This window comes from Saccopteryx leptura, chromosome 5 (assembly GCF_036850995.1).
Source record: "Saccopteryx leptura isolate mSacLep1 chromosome 5, mSacLep1_pri_phased_curated, whole genome shotgun sequence".
In the NCBI taxonomy this organism is placed as follows: domain Eukaryota; kingdom Metazoa; phylum Chordata; class Mammalia; order Chiroptera; family Emballonuridae; genus Saccopteryx; species Saccopteryx leptura.
Genome location: NC_089507.1, coordinates 139833601 through 139850079, shown reverse-complemented (window position 1 = coordinate 139850079; position 16479 = coordinate 139833601). Strand labels below are relative to the sequence as shown.

Genomic DNA, 16479 nt, shown 5'->3' with positions numbered 1-16479 from the left:
CCTTGGTGACACAGTGGCCGTGTCCCCCACTCCGCAGGGAGCTGCTTCCTGTGCCTGGTGGACGTGGTGCCCGTGAAGAACGAGGACGGGGCTGTCATCATGTTCATCCTCAACTTTGAGGTGGTGATGGAGAAGGACATGGTGGGGTCTCCGGCCCGTGACACCAACCACTGCGGCCCCCCCATCAGCTGGCTGGCCCCAGGTAAGCCTGCACTCGGGCTGGTGCAGGAATATGAGATCTCTCTTTTCTGAGGCCATGTGGCTACCCAATGTCATTGCCCTGCAGGAAGGAATATGTGTGTGGGACCCTTTCAGAGGCTACCGAGCATGTGGCCCGGTCCCATCTGGTTCAAGGTGAACAGACAGAGATGGAGTGACAGATTGAGCCCAGAGTGTCGCAGGTCCTTGGGGAAGGATCACATCTGGTATCCTAGCTTTACCTGCTTGCATTTCCATCACAGCATCCTCTGGGAGTGGTCCTCTCCCCAGCCCCGGGGTTGGGGCAGTCACCCTTCCAGATGGCCCTGGCCACCTCGGAGTCAGCTGTCCCCTTTGCTCATTGGTCCCCTTTGCTTGTCTCTCAGGGCCTCAAGTCTCTCTCTGGGAAACTTCTGCCCCTGGTCCTTGTTCCTGGCCTGGCCAGCTCCCTGCTGGGGCCCGGGCTGATCGAGAAGAGGAGTTGAGGGGAATGCTCACCATGGTTGGAGGCATGGAGGCCTTACCTCATCCCTGTGATGCAGGCTCAGGCCCCTGTCCTCACTGACGATGGCCACTTTGGGTTTAACTCTAACCTGTCCTTTCGAGTCATGGCCAAAGAGCCTCACCTCGTGATTTCTCAAGCTCTGGAGTGGCAATGTTGATAACGCTGGGGCCATCTGCAAGGCTGCAGCAGGGTATGGCAGGAAGGTGAGCCAGAGGACTGTGTGGCCTCCAGCAGGTCACACCGCTCATTCATGCCTGCATTTTCTCACATCTATGATGTTGCCCACCAGCGCAGTTGTGAATCGCCCATGGTTTGTGTAGAACCCACAGTATGGTATGTGGCTCAAGAAGTAGTAGTTTATTATTGTCAGAGCCTTAGATAAGATTGCTTTCTAGAATCTTTTTGAGACTTGAATTCTGTGCAATGGAAGTCGGGAAGGAGGGTGCTGGCTGTGAGGCCTCGGCTACCCCACCATCCTCGGCTAGGTAGCGGGGGCTCCAGCGCCTGGGCCTGCCCACTTTGGGCTGCTCGGGGGACCCCCACGGCCACACAACTCACAGCTCCCCTCGCCCCGCAGGTCGCGCAAAGACCTTCCGCCTGAAGCTACCTGCGATGCTGGCTTTGACAGCGAGGGAGTCGTCGGTGCGGCCTGGCGGCGCTGACAACACGGGTGCCCCGGGGGCCGTGGTGGTGGATGTGGACCTGACGCCCATGGCGCCGAGCAGCGAGTCGCTGGCCCTGGATGAGGTGACGGCCATGGACAACCACGTGGCGGGGCTGGGACAGGCGGAGGAGCGGTGTGCGCCGGTGGGCCCCAGCTCCCTACCCACCTGCACTGCGGGCCCAAACCCGTTGCCCCATGCGCACAGCCTCAACCCGGACGCCTCGGGCTCCAGCTGCAGCCTGGCCCGGACTCGCTCCCGAGAGAGCTGCGCCAGCGTGCGCCGCGCCTCGTCCGCTGACGACATTGAGGCCATGCGCGCTGGTGCGCTGCCCCAGCCCCCGCGCCACGCCAGCACCGGTGAGGGCGCCCTTCCCCATGCGCCGGCCTGCGTTTCCTTCCTCTCTGCCCTGTCCTGGGTGCCTGCAAGATGGAAATCCCATTAAGCATTTATTTAATCCCACTAAGTGGCCTTTTACTCCATTAAATGTTCATTCATCCCGTTACATTCTTGCGCTCTCCAAGCCTTGGCCGGCCCATGGAGCTGGCTCCCCCACGGTGTTCTGGAGCAGGAATGGCAAGGTCCCTGCCCCCACCTGGCCCTCTGGCTGGGCCTCAGTGTCCTTGAACAGACTCTTAAAGGGGCTTTTCCTCCTCTGCTGTTTCATGGTGTGCTTCCTTCAGGAGGGGGATGAGTCAGGCCTTGTTTCTCAGCAACTTTGCCCCTGTCTCCTGAGCTCAGTTTGATGACACATCGAGCCCAATGGCCTGGCTCCTGTGAGGCCTGGTCTCCACCTGTTTTATGTCAGCCCCTGCCAGCTGCCCTGACTACGCTATTCCCCTCAGCCCCAGGGGCGAGGCACCCCCTGCCTGCTGCCCTGACCCTGCTTTCCTCCCCACCCTAGGGGCTATGCACCCCCTGCGCAGCGGCCTGCTTAATTCCACATCAGATTCGGACCTCGTGCGCTACCGCACCATTAGCAAGATTCCCCAAATCACCCTCAACTTTGTGGACTTCAAGGGCGACCCCTTCCTGGCTTCACCCACCAGTGACCGGGAGATTATAGCACCCAAGATAAAGGAACGGACCCACAATGTCACTGAGAAGGTCACCCAGGTAGGTGCCTAGTCCCTGGCTTTCCCCTCAGCTTGGAGGAACTGGCAGGGGTGTGTTGTGAGTAGGGGGGTTCAGTCAGTGAAGGCCTCTTGAAGGTGGGCAGAGCTGCTGCCAGGGGTGGGGCTGGGGGTTTTAGAATTGGGGTGAAGGGACAGTCTGGGAGGTCCTGGAGAAAGGGAGACTGGAGGGCAGGCAGCCTTGGGACAGGGTGGATACAGAAAGCAGGCTGATGGGCACAGGGCGGAGAGTGCAGTCAAGGTGGGCCCCTGAGAGGGCCAGAGTGGACAGGAGAAGACAGCCACGGAGAAGTGACATGGTCTGCTCTGAGGGTGTGATGTAGAAAGTACTGGAGGGTAACCCATAGGAGGCCTTGAATTTGAAGGGACCACAGAGGTTAAGGTTTAGGGGTCCTGATTTTTCTCAGCCAGGAAGAGCCTGATGCTAGGGCCAGGGTGGCCTGGAAGCACCCGCTTCTGGTCCCTAGCCACTTCAGGAAGGGAGGGTATGGTGATGGGGGCACAGAGGTGGAGGGGTCCAGTCTCTGAATCCTGGGTACCAGCCTCTGGGGGCAATGCCCAGCACTGCCCTGTGGCGGCACCAGCCTTGTCTCCTGCCCCCTCCTGGCAGTAAGATTGCCTGAAAACCCCCCACTGCCCATCCTATCTCCTTCCTCAAGTCCTGGCAGAGGGTGGGAAGCCTGGACGGTGGGGACTCCTGTCCCTTGCCTGCCATACCTCAGTCCCTGTTGCCGCCTCCTACCCCATCCACGGCAACTCCCCCAGTTAGCCCACGTGAGCGTGAGTGAGCCACCAGCCAGGCCTCCTCAGCCCTCCTCCTGGCCCTGCTCCCATCTTCTCTGGCTCTCTGGGTCCTTGCCAGGTGTCCAGCCCCTTGGTCTTGAGTCCAGAATGTTCCCCCACACCCCAGGCCCCATATCTGGCTGCTTACCCCTCTCCGCTCTGGCCCCTGGCTCTGTTGTTCCCACCTGGAGCCTGGGCATCTGCCCTGTTCCTGTGCCCGCAGCGGGTGCTTCTATATGTTTGTGGTCCGTGCACATGTGCGTCCGTGTCAGTGCGTGCGTGTGTTCCTGGCTCTGCTAGTCCCCAGGCAGTCTCTCCATCTCTGGGTGTCTGTCTGACTCTGGCTGGCTGGGCACTGGCCTGGCTGGGCGGGGGTGTTTGGGAGACCATTAATCTGCGGTGACAGGCTTGGCTGCTGGGGGGAGGGGGAGGGGTACGGGCTGCAGGAGCGGCTGCAGCAGGAGCCCAGAGCGGCTGCGGGGGAGGGGGCCGCTGGCCAGGCTGGCGGGGTAGGGGTGGGGACCTGGGAGGAGGAGGGGCGGGCCGGAGCAGCCGAGGTTCCTACCGCGGCGCTGCTGCTGCTGGGCTGGCAGAGGGCAGAGCGCGGCACCCTGGCAGCGGGGGCCTGGACCAGGGGGCCATGGGCAGCCTGAGCCAGGCAGGCTGCTGTCCACGCTCACTGCCAGGGTGACCCCAGCCCTGGGGCCCAGCCCCCCGCGACCCTGGCTTCATGCCAGAGGCTGCCTTGGGAGCCAGGCTGCCAGTTTCTGGGGCACAGCCTGGGCTGGGGCTGCTGCTGGGGCGCAGGTGAGGTGCTGGCCGGGCTTTCGAGCCCCAGGTCAGGCAGGCTTGGGGGAGCCAAGTCCTCCATGGCGGCCCCTGCCAGAAAGGCCAGTGGGACAGGGGCTCTGCAACCCAGAGCCCAGAAAGGCCGGGTAAGGCGGGCCGTGCGCATCTCCAGCCTGGTGGCCCAGGAGGTAGGTGACCCCCCCCCCCCAGCCCCTTCCTCTCCCTGCGGACTGGGCCACTGATTTGGGATGCAGCCCAGAGGACCCTCTGGCTCCAGACTGGAGAGGGCTTCCGGGAAGCAGGAGGGTTTGGGGAGCTAGAGGGTCCACAGCCTTGCTCAGTTCGCTCTTCCCCAGGTCCGCTGGGACTGGGCCGGCAGTGTTTTCTTGCCAGGACTTCCATCTCCTGCGACTCCCATGGCCCACAGTCTTCTAGCTCAAAACGCTAGGAGAGGAGTGGAGTAGGAATGACATGGGTGCCCAGAGAGGATGGCGGGAGGTGGGGGGAGGAGAGGAGCGTGATCCCCCCCCATGGGGGCAGTGGCCAGGCCTGGTCTGGAAGCCCTGGGGCTTCACTGCTTCTGTTGTCCACGTGCTGGGGGGCGGACCCCTGGTGGCTGAGGGAGGCATGAGCTGCTTCAGGGATCCAGGTTTCAAGGCTGGCGTCTGAAGAGAGTGGGGTCAGAGACCGCTGGATGGTGGTGTGGGCAGCTGAGCTGAGGCACTTGACTCACCTCCTCGGGGACAGCCCCAGGTCGGAGAGCCTCGAGGAAGGGTGGGGGGCAGGTGGCAGAGGGGCTGCTGGAGGTTGGAAGTAGCTCCAGGGCAAGTCTGAGACCCCCTCCCCCTTCCTGCTGCCACCACCACCTGTACCTGAGCTCTCTGCCTGGGCTCACATGCCCCTCCCTGCCGGGGGACAGGTACAGTGAGGACTCTTCCCACCCATAGGTGAGGGCTCATGATCTGGCTTATGTGAGCTGCAGTATTCTGTGGGACAACAGGTCGAGAGAGTTCACACCCCTGGTCCAAGGCCATATAGTAAGCTGAGGGGTACGGAGCTGGGCCTGGCTCCTTTGAGGTGAATCTGAAGGTTCAGGTCTTGGCCTTAGGCTTGCTGTGTGTGTGTGTGTGTGTGTGTATGTGTGTATACGCGCGTGTGTGTGCATACTAGTTGTGGCAATGCTAGTTATGCTATGGGCAGACTCAGTGTGGGCAGACTCAGGTGTGGGCAGACTCAGTGTGGGCAGACTCAGGGGCTGGGTCACTATTATCAGATGTGCTTCAGCCTCTCAGGCACTGGGAGGAGATGCATCTAGGGGCAGTTACTTTATTCTGTCCCCTTGTCTGCAGGGGCCCTGGTCAGTTCATTTTCCTCAATCCCCACTTGAACCCTGAAAGGCCACTGCCCCGTACTCTCTGCCTTAAGGAGCAGGCAGCTTGCACTAAAGGCAGGGCACAGTGGGGGCCTGAAGCCCCAAGCTCCCTCCCCTGTCCCAGGCCCCACTGCTCCCTGTACCTATCATGTGCCTTTGGAGCCCCCATGGCCAGCCCAGGGTGGACAAATCCCTAACTATGTCCTATCTGAACTTCCAGTTACTTCTTCTAAGGTGATGTTCTCCAAACAGTCCATCTGGGGAGGGTGGGTCCTGGGGATCACCAGCTAGAATGTGAGTGGGACTCTTTGAGGTTCTACCCATCATGGCCCTTCTCAGCCCAGAGGCCTGAGGACGTGAGGCCCTGGCAGTCAGTGCTGTAGGGTCGGGATGGGCCAGGCCAGAGCACTTGTGGAAGGGGCTCTTTGGTTGAGTCAGAAGTCTGTGAGAGAGGATTCTCAGGGGCAGGGGGAGTCCCGAGAGAGACAGACAGAGGCCCCTGGGATAGTGGGCAGCTGGCCTCAGCTCTCCATGTTTGGCACGGGGAGAAAGAGGCGTGTCTGCTGCCACCTGGTCTGGAAGGCAAGCCTGTCTCTGCCCAGCTATTGCGGGGCAGGATGGGAAGGTGAGCTTCACCGCCATCCTCTCTCCCCATCCAGGTCCTGTCCCTGGGCGCGGATGTGCTGCCGGAGTACAAGCTGCAGGCGCCACGCATCCACCGCTGGACCATCCTGCACTATAGCCCCTTCAAGGCCGTTTGGGACTGGCTCATCCTGCTGCTGGTCATCTACACGGCCGTCTTCACGCCCTACTCGGCCGCCTTCCTGCTCAAGGAGACAGAGGAGGGCCCCGTGGCCCCTGACTGTGGCTACGCCTGCCAGCCCCTGGCTGTGGTGGACCTCATTGTGGACATCATGTTCATCGTGGACATCCTCATCAACTTCCGCACCACCTACGTCAACGCCAATGAAGAGGTGGTCAGCCACCCTGGCCGCATCGCTGTCCACTACTTCAAGGGCTGGTTCCTCATCGACATGGTGGCTGCCATCCCCTTTGACCTGCTCATCTTTGGCTCTGGCTCAGAGGAGGTGGGTTGGTGGGGAGACCAACGAAGGGGAAGGGAGCAGAGGCCTGGAGGGCACAGGGGAAGGGTGAGGAGGTGGTGGAGCAAAAGAGGTGGCTGGAGAAATAGGGCTGCAGTCCCCTGTCTACCCCAGCCACCCATTGGGTGCAGAGAGATCCAGAAGGGCTGCTTTTTTCTCCTTAGTCTAGCCAAAGAGGCCACTGTCTTCTAATTCACCTAAAGGTGACTTGGAAGCTATGGGACCTCTGGCCAGGCACGTTAGGGTGGGTGTTGCACCTTCCCGAGTCCCAGTTTCCTCGTTCTCACTATGGAGTCAGGCACCCTTTGTCACAAAGCTAGTGCAGAAATGAACCGGACTCTGGGCTGATCTCAGCGCGTGGGAGGCGCTTCAGTCATTAAGAGGAGGTTCTGGGAGGAAGTCTTTGGGGACCTTTCCTTCGATGCCCACCTGCCACCCCCTAGAGCTTCAATGCTTCCATTTTTCAATTGCTCCACATGGAATGTCTCCTTCCGCCCCAGCTGATAGGGCTGCTGAAGACGGCGCGGCTGCTGCGGCTGGTGCGCGTGGCGCGGAAGCTGGACCGCTACTCAGAATACGGGGCGGCGGTGCTCTTCCTGCTCATGTGCACCTTTGCGCTCATCGCGCACTGGCTGGCCTGCATCTGGTACGCCATCGGCAACATGGAGCAGCCCAACATGGACTCCCGCATCGGTTGGCTGCACAACCTGGGCGACCAGATCGGCAAGCCCTACAACAGCAGTGGCCTGGGTGGCCCCTCCATCAAGGACAAGTACGTCACGGCCCTCTACTTCACCTTTAGTAGTCTCACCAGCGTGGGCTTCGGCAACGTGTCCCCCAACACCAACTCAGAGAAGATCTTCTCTATCTGCGTCATGCTCATTGGCTGTGAGTACTCGCTGGGTGTGGGCGGGGCCCTCGGAAGAATCCCAGGTGTGTGCTAGAGGGGCCAAGGGGGCTCCCCAGGACTTTGACTCCAGGACCAGCATCATGGCTTGTTTGGGACACCCAGGGTAAGGGCACACACAGGCAGAGCCCAGGGGTGTGTCTGCCTGGGCTTCTGTGTTTGGGACTCCTGTATTTGTACTCACAGAGATGTGACTGCATGTGTCCTTGACTGGCACAGGGGTGGGCGGGTCCCTTGGATGCTGATGTCCCCACTCACCCCACCCCCAGCCCTCATGTACGCCAGCATCTTCGGCAATGTGTCGGCCATCATCCAGCGGCTATACTCGGGCACGGCCCGCTACCACACGCAGATGCTCCGGGTGCGGGAGTTCATCCGCTTCCACCAGATCCCCAACCCGCTGCGCCAGCGCCTTGAGGAGTACTTCCAGCACGCCTGGTCCTACACCAATGGCATTGACATGAATGCAGTGAGGACCCACCCCCCCCCCCCCCCCCCCCCCCGGGCCACCTGAAGGCTGGTGGTGGGCTGGAGGGAGTGGAGTGGCAATAGGAACGCCTCGAGATGCAGAGAGCACATCTCACACTCATTTGGTCACAGTCAGTGCTTAGAAAGACACTAAGAGGCATGTCACCCTTCTCTTGCCCTTGAAACTCATTTCCTGGGAGAACTTTCACTTTGGGGCAGGCCGGGACCAGGTTCCTGCAGGTCACAATGATGGTTCATCCTTACAACAGTCCCGCCAGGAACTGGTCTCCACACCTTACACATAAGCAGATGGGGGCCTAGGGCCCTGAGGCAGGATCCCCAAGGGTGCCCAGCTAAACGGGTGGAGCTGGAATGGACACCCAGGTCCTTTCCCCGAAATGGACCCTGATGCTCCTTGCTGGGTCTCTGGGTGGGGGTCTGGTGGGGTCTGAGGAGGGGTATGCTGAGCCAGCCCTGCCCCCAGGTGCTGAAGGGCTTCCCGGAGTGCCTGCAGGCCGATATCTGCCTGCACCTGAACCGCTCCCTGCTGCAGCACTGCAAGCCCTTCCGAGGGGCCACCAAGGGCTGCCTGCGGGCCCTGGCCATGAAATTCAAAACGACACATGCACCACCGGGGGACACGCTGGTGCACGCCGGGGACCTGCTCACTGCCCTCTATTTCATCTCCCGTGGCTCCATTGAGATCCTGCGTGGTGACATTGTCGTGGCCATCCTGGGTATGGTGGGGACGGCGGGATGGGGGGGTGTGCTGGGCTGGAAGACCCACTGAGAGGGCCTGGAGCGGTCCGAGGCCTTTGAGGACACAGTTGTGGGGATCCATGGACCAGAGGACTGCTTACAAGGACCTGGGGCTCCTTTAATTTGCCTGAGCTCAGGCCCAAGGGGGCAGTGGAGAGGAGCCCTTCCCAGATTCGGGTTCCCTGCAGGGTCTCCCCACAGGCAGCAGTGCCCTGCGTGAAGCAGCAATCCTCTGGGGGGGGGGGGGTTGAGGGAGGTTATGCATCTGATTTTACTAAGGAAACTTATTAAGTTCCCTGCAGCCTTATGTGATACAACCAAGCCCAGCCCACACCAACTGCAAAGCAAAGGGGGTCCTGCCCCTCTTCCCTTCTTGCCCCTTTCTTCCCACCCTACCTGTGTGCCTGGGCAGGGGCTCTGCTGCCCTCTGCCTGTTTTTCCCTTGTCATGGTGGGTCATTTTAGATTTTTAGTTCTCCGTTCACAAACACTTCCCAAACCATTTTTCTTCTATAGAACACTCAGTCTTACTAGGTGCTTTTTGCTGTGTGCAGTGCTAAGCTATGCTGCTGGCCTCTTTTCTTTCAGTAAACAAAATGTTGGTCTTGAGTCCCTTCTGTGTTCTGATCTGTAGTTTGAAAAACGCTGTTATGAGGGTACAATGATGGAGGGGGGATGTTAGGGATAGAAGTTCCGGGAGTGGGGCTGGGGAGAAGTGGAGTTAGACTCTAAGGAAGCCTGGGCCATGGGCAGAGCCGGGCAATTGGGCTGGTTCTGGCAGCTCGTTCTAGTTGCCGGGAGGCAGGAAGAGCCAAGGTTCCTGCACTTACTCCTCAGGTGGCCCACAGTGGACATCCTGCCTTTGGGAACTGAGGGAGGTTGGGGCTGGCTTGTGTGTCTCCGGTTCTATGGCTGAGGGCTAGGTGTTGGGAACGGGTGTGAATTCGGAAGATAGGTGCCTGTTGCCCTTGCTGCTGCTGCTGCAGGGGCTGAGCCTCCCTCTCTGTGGCCTCCAGGGAAGAATGACATTTTTGGAGAGCCTCTGAACCTTTATGCGCGGCCTGGCAAGTCCAACGGGGACGTGCGGGCCCTCACCTATTGCGACCTGCACAAGATCCATCGAGATGACCTGCTGGAGGTGCTGGACATGTACCCGGAGTTCTCTGACCACTTCTGGTCCAGCCTGGAGATCACTTTCAACCTGCGAGATGTGAGTGGGCTGTCCCCATTGGCTACGCCCTGGGTGGCCTCCCTTCAGCTGTGTGTGACCTTCCCCTGGGCCTGCTTCCCTGCTTGTCAAATGGTTTAGAGTCAGAAGGGGATATGAGCATTCTGGCCTCAGCCCCTGTTCTGGGGGCAGAGGTGCCGCCCCATGCTTGCGGGGAGCTTCCTTAGAGGGGCACTCTCCCCCCCACTGGCTCAGTTAATGAGGGCATTTGAGCCTGACCCAGGCAGGGCGGGTGGCGCGGAAGGGCCCTGACGCCTCCCTTGGTTCCAGACCAACATGATCCCCGGCTCTCCCGGCAGCGCGGAGTTGGAGGGCGGCTTCAGCAGGCAACGCAAGCGCAAACTGTCCTTCCGCAGGCGCACTGACAAGGGTGAGGCGGGAGAGGCGGGGGCGGGGCTGGGGCGGGGCGAAGCTTGGGGTCCAGCTGTTTTCGCTGTATAGGGGCCCCACAGACATTCCTGCCCTGCCCCCTGCCACTGTTCCCCAGTCCTCACCCCAACTGTCCAAACGCAGCCTGTCTTTTCAGGCCCACTTTGGACTGTCACCTCCTCCAGGAAGCCTTCTTCTGCCGTCCATGGCAAGAGGGCATGCCTGACCTTCTTTGGTCCTCCCCAGGGCTGGCTGGTGTCTGGGTGGGTTCTGCCTTGAACTGATGAAGGGAGAAGGGACAGAACAAAGGAAACAAGGGTGCCAGGACCAAGGCTGAGGGCCCAGGGACCCAGAGAGCCCTGCCCAGCAGTGTCACTATCCGTGCTTGGGTGCTTGGGCAGCCAGCAGTCAGAGGAAGATGACCTGGTCTTGCCTAGAGTTCCTTGTCTGCTTGGAGAAAGGGGAGAGAAGACACACAGGGTGTCCTACCACAGCCCCTTGCAGGCCTGCACTCTGGTCCCCTCTGTTCCCCTCTGCCCTGATGATCAATCATGAATCCTGCCCTCTCTGAGGCCCTTTCTCTGTTTCCTACAGACCCGGAACAGCCAGGGGAGGTGTCGTCCTTGGGGCCTAGCCGGGCGGGGGCAGGACCCAGTGGCCGGGGCCAGCCAGGTGGGCCGTGGGGGGACAGCCTGTCCAGTGGCCCCTCCAGCCCAGATAGCAGTGATGATGAGGGCCCAGGCCACAGCTCCAGCCCCCTTGGCCTGGTGCCCTTCTCCAGCCCCAGGCCCCCCAGAGAGCCACCCAGTGGGGAGCCCCCGGCCGAGGACTGTGAAAAGAGCAGCGACACTTGTAACCCACTGTCAGGTAGGGCAAGGGCCACAGGGGGTGGGGCTGTGTGTGTGTGTGTGTGGCATCTGCTCTGGTCCGCCCTCACTCTGCTCTCTGGCTCCAGGCGCCTTCTCAGGAGTGTCCAACATCTTCAGCTTCTGGGGGGACAGTCGGGGCCGCCAGTACCAGGAGCTGCCTCGATGCCCCGCCCCTGCTCCCAGCCTCCTCAACATCCCTCTTTCCAGCCCTAGTCGGCGGTCCCGAGGAGATGTGGAGAGCAGGCTGAATGCCCTGCAGAGGCAGCTCAACAGGTGAGGGCGGCCATGGGGGTTCAGTCACGCCCAGAGCTGGGTGTGTCCGCTGTGTGTGTGTGGGTGGGTGTAGGGGGGTTTGTGGGTTGTGCTGGGCAGGATATTGCAGTGTGATCTCTGGGTTCCCAGCAGTATTGTGCAGAATTGTGCAGAGAACGGAGAGAGTGCTCCACCAGTGGACGCCTTCTACCCAGAGCTGAGCCAGGGACTGCCACACCCGAGATGAAGCGTGGGCCTGGGGTTGACCAGCTGGCTTATCCATTGAATGTCCCCAAGTCAATGACTGGTGTCACCACTTCCCCAAGCCCCAGAGCACCTTCCTTCTTCTTGCCCCAGGCTGGAGACCCGGCTCAGTGCAGACATGGCCGCCATCCTGCAGCTGCTTCAAAGGCAGATGACGCTGGTGCCACCTGCCTACAGTGCTGTGACCACCCCGGGCCCGGGCCCGGCCTCCGTCTGCCCTCTGCTGCCTGTCAGCCCCGTCCCCCCCCTCACCCTGGACTCACTTTCTCAGGTACGCTCCAAAAGCCCCTTCCTGCCTGACCCCTTGGGCCCAGCTTTGCTGAGCCAGCTCTGCCAAAACCTGCTTCGTGGCCCCTTCTGCTTGGCCCAGGGCCCCTGCCTCCTCCCAAACTGCATTCCTGCAGGAAGGCCACCACAGGAGCTGAGGGCACAGAGCAAGGCAGGAGAGCCCCCCAACCAAAGCCCCCAGACAGCTAAGCAGAGGCATGGATACCCCTGTGTCACCTGGACAGCTGGCTCTGTGCATGGTGCTTGTGTTGTGACCATGAGTGGTCTGCAAGGAGGAAGGACTGATTGAGCCTGAGGCCTGGTAATTGGTGCTTTGAGCCAGTGAGCCCTTGGGACAGGGTCCTAGGTATGAGCAGCACCCCCAGATCTGATTATGGCCATTCAATGGCTGTCATGCTGGCTGGCTAACCTGCAGGGCTGTTGTGAGAGCTTTGGCTAGTTCCTGTAGCTCTTCTGGCCTACATTTTCCCCCTCTGGCCCTTTGTCCTCTTTAGAGCGGCCTCCTGACTGGATAGCAGTGTCTGGGCTCTGAGAAGGGGCTCCCCTGGCTCCCAGAGACAGCCTGGGATCAACCCCTCCTTTCTCTGGCATCTGCTCCCCCTCCCATGTGCTGCCTGCTCCTGTTTGCAGACACAGGGCCCACGTCAGCCACTGTGCCAGCCTCCCTTCACAGCCACCCCTGCAGACCTGGCGGCAGACGCATCCACACCCGCGAACCCCCTCCGCCGCCCTGGCGTGCTCCCTGGCCTTCCCCAGCCTGGCTGCTAGCCTGCCTCTACATTTGTTCTTTCTAAACTGGAGGAAGGAACCTTGTTTCTCTTTCTGTCTCAGCTTCTGACCCAGCTCCAGGCCCCTTATTCTGGGTTGGTTGGGATTCAGCAGCCATGCTCCCTGGGAAGGAAGTGACCGTGGCCTTGCGCCGTCCCCATTAGGGGAAGCTCCCACAGCTCCCAGCTGCCCAGTGTGGCTCTTGCCCACGAATAGGGCATCTCTCTATTTCCATCCTCTGCACCTCCCCTGTGGTCCCTGTCCTGCTCTGTCTGCCTTGGCCCTTCAACTTGTCCTCTCCAGCCCCTTTATATTCCCCTGTCCTCTGTCCCTGGATTCTCCTGACCCTCTCTGAACTCTGACCCTTCTTTCTATCCACTTGACTGCCCGTCTGTCCCTTCCCTTCCCTCCAAGGGCTCCTTGCCTCTCACACTTTTTGTTCTTTGCAGGTTTCCCAGTTCATGGTCTGTGAGGAGCTCCCCTCGGGGGCCCCGGAGCTCCCCCAAGATGGCTCTACTCGACGCCTCTCCCTGCCGGGCCAGCTGGGCGCCCTCACCTCCCAGCCCCTGCACAGACATGGCTCAGACCCAGGCAGTTAGTGGGGTGGCCCAGAGTGGACACGTGGCTCATCCAGGGCTCAGTGCACTGCCTGGGCCCCTCCCCTTGGAGGCCCTGCCCGGGAGGCCCTGGCCACAAAGGGGAGAGGAAGTCGAAGGCACAGCCCCTCCACAGCCCTTGGGACCATCTCCTCCTGCCGTCTCTAGGGCCCCAGTGGGAGGGGCAAGGGCAGGGCCCGCAGTGGATTGGGATCTGTGGTCCCCCCCACTCTCCTGGGGCAGTAGCTGGTCTAACTGCTTGGAGGCACCCGGCCCTGGGCCTTAGGCACCTCAAGGACTTTTCTGCTATTTACTGCTCTTATTGTTAAGGATAATAATTAAGGATCATATGAATAATTAATGAAGATGCTGATGACTATGAATAATAAATAATTATCCTGAGTAGATTCCAGTGGTGCTGAGAGGGTGTGGCATTGGCATGCTGTATCCTGTGTTCACACTCGGGTGTGTGTGTGTGGGTGTCTGTGTGTGCATGCGCACTTGCCTCTGCAGGAATGGCTGGCAGGGACTGCCTCCATGTCTGAGTGTGGGGTGTCTGCGGTGTGGTGAAGGGAGCTTCCTGAGGGCTGGCCCAGGTCACCATCAGGGCTTCTTCCGTCTGTGGCAAAGGACAGCAAATAACCACCTGGAATGTTTTGGAGGGAGAGGCAGTCCTCATGGGATACAAGCCTGTGTCCAGCCCCTCCGGGCCATGTTGCTTTGCCAGCTGGGACTGGCTCCCAAAGCTGGCCCCACGCTGGTCACTAATGCGGCCATGCTGCTGTCCCTACACAGTTCATGAACCCGGCCCACACTGACTATAACCTGCAGCTATATCTGGCCTAAGTCCTTAACCCTTATCCCCAACCCCCTAACTTGGTCTTATCTTGATCTGAACTCCAACTTGCACAAATCCTATATAATTGGGCCCTGACACTGACCCAGCTCTGGGCACACTGATTTTCTGAGCCCTGACCAGAGGTACCCTGGCATCTGGCTGCAGATGGGCCTCACCTTGGTCACCTGTGACCCTTGACCACAGAGGAGCTGCCTAAAGAAGGTGGCTGCTTCCCATTATTGGGGTAACAAGTCAGAGCAGACTTTGTGGGGCCAGTGAAGGGTGGGGTCCTCCTGTGTGTATCCAGGTGTGCATGGGCTTCTAGTCATGCCAGGACAGCCAGCCTCCCCAAGGAGCACATGCAGTGTCCGTGGCGAGCAGGGCAGCTGCAGGCCAGCAGGAGGAGTGGACAGTCAGTGGACAGCTCTGCTGGGGGCGAGGGTGCTGCCAGACCCCTCCCCCCCCAGTCCCACAACCCCTGACACAATGAGATGAGTTTGTTAACTTCACTTTAAAGTCAAGCTGGCTGTCCTCACTACCTGTAATGGGGCGGGGCTGGGAAGAGAGCCAGGTCTCTGAGAAGGCTGGAGGGGTCTTCCCTGGGCCCAGGGCAGGGAGGAGAGAGGGGATGAGTTGAGGGTTCTGCCAAACCAAGAGGGCCGGGGGTGGGGGGTGGAGGCTGGAGGGTGGCTAGCATTCTGGCTAGGATATGGTCCGTCAGGGATGGGGGACCGGAACCAAAGGGACAGGGCCAGGTGGCCTACCCCACCTCCACCTGTGCACCGAGCACCCAGGAGATGAGTGAGGCCTGAGCCATGTGCTCCGGCCTCATGACTCAGCCACCGCCCAGGGTCCAGGTGCAAGCCCGCCTCCGCACCTGCCCTTAACTTGGACTCTAGGCCCTGCTTGGCCCGGGCAGCCTAGCTCTCACGTTTCATTGACAAATAGGAGGAATTGATTCTCACCGAAAACATCTTTTGTAGCCAGCCTTATTCCCATTGCCTGAAACTGGAGCCCGAGGCTGCACCTGGGGCTGTAGCAACTCACCAGAACCCACAGATCCGGAGAACAGAGCTGGGCTAAACCAGGCATTCTGAGCCACCACTTGCTGGTGTAACCCCTTGGGCACACAGCCTCCCTTGCTCAGGGGACAGTGACTAGGAGACCTTTGCAAGGTTCTGGGATTTCTAGAACCTTCTCTCCCCTGCAGACTTTTGTACTTTTTGCTTCTTTTCCTGGAGCACCCTTTGCTTAGTAAATTCCTGCTGGTCCTCAGAGAGGTCTTCTAGGAAAGGCTCTGGGCTCCCCTCCCTTGGGCTGGGAGCCCCATTGTGCAACCTGCTGTCCCCCTGCTGTCCCTACCCTGCTCTCAGTACCCTGGACTGCTGGACCTGGGGGCTCATTGCCTCTGTGCTGCGCTCTGTCTCCCCCAGAGCTACGCACGGCAGTTCCCCACAGCAGGCACTTGGCAACTCACGAAATGCCCGTCTCTGGATGTGGGTACTGATTAGTAGTACAGCCCTTAACATCAAAAGGGCCTGTGTGCTTGGCTTTGGGTGGGGTGCTATGTCTTCCTATGCAGCCAGGGTTGGGGTGTGAGGGCTGAGCAGGGGTCTCTGGGCTTCCGGCACTCCCCAAATCTCCTTTGCTGACAGGCAGACATGCATCTGAGATCCCAAGAGTAAGTACCAAGCTGTTTCTCTCTTCTGTCTCCTTCTGTTGGCTCAGTTCAGCATGTGGGGATTGGTCCTCGCTCTGAATTACAATTAGGGACCTTATCTGGTGCCCTCTGGGGCTGGAACCCCCTCAGATCATGGAGGAGCATGCTGTGAGGGCCAGTGCTCACCTAAGCTCACCTGAGCTCACCAACCTCTCAGACGCTGTGTCACCAGCTGGGCTGTCCCTCCAGGGACAGCCCCTGCCGCCCAACTGACTTCCAGGGTCTGTTCGGACACAGTGCTGGGGAGGAGGTCCGCATCAGGCCCTTTCTGCCACCAACGTGCCCGTGCTGCCCATGCAGATGGACCAGAGTAGGCCCAGGTCCTAAAGGAAAAGATGGCCTTCTCTTTGCCCACAGGCCAGAACCCTCCATGTTAGCTTGGCACCAGAGTTCTCATCTTCCTTTCCAGAGTCACCCTTTTTGGCTGCCATGTGCCATATGAGGTCACCGAGGTCACTGTCCTGCTAACTAACTGTGTCTGTTTCTCCCTCTATGCACTTGCATAGTCTCCCCGCTTCTTGTAACTCCAACGCTGTCCTTCCTGGTCTAGAGAAGCCCTTCCATCCTTCAAGTCCTATCTCAGATGCCACCTCCTCCAGGAGGCCTTCT

At 60.1% G+C, this 16479-nt stretch overlaps 1 protein-coding gene across 5 annotated transcripts in view; it reads left to right on the top strand.

The window, feature by feature from the left end:
• KCNH2 (potassium voltage-gated channel subfamily H member 2) overlaps positions 1–13459 on the top strand; it is a 62659-nt gene extending 49200 nt beyond the window's left edge. For 4 of the 5 annotated variants that reach the window (XM_066385242.1, XM_066385240.1, XM_066385239.1 and 1 more), the window contains 13 exons: positions 38–202; positions 1281–1724; positions 2270–2481; positions 6102–6530; positions 7046–7433; positions 7722–7921; positions 8405–8657; positions 9695–9888; positions 10177–10276; positions 10870–11142; positions 11231–11417; positions 11754–11931; positions 13166–13459. In XM_066385242.1, coding sequence (XP_066241339.1) covers positions 38–202; positions 1281–1724; positions 2270–2481; positions 6102–6530; positions 7046–7433; positions 7722–7921; positions 8405–8657; positions 9695–9888; positions 10177–10276; positions 10870–11142; positions 11231–11417; positions 11754–11931; positions 13166–13315 — 3173 coding nt within the window. In that variant the 3' untranslated portion in view covers positions 13316–13459. Of the gene's footprint in view, positions 1–37; positions 203–1280; positions 1725–2269; positions 2482–3859; positions 4259–6101; positions 6531–7045; positions 7434–7721; positions 7922–8404; positions 8658–9694; positions 9889–10176; positions 10277–10869; positions 11143–11230; positions 11418–11753; positions 11932–13165 lie in introns of those variants that run through there. The other variant, XM_066385243.1, reaches the window with a different exon arrangement.
• Positions 13460–16479: the final 3020 nt, after the last annotated feature.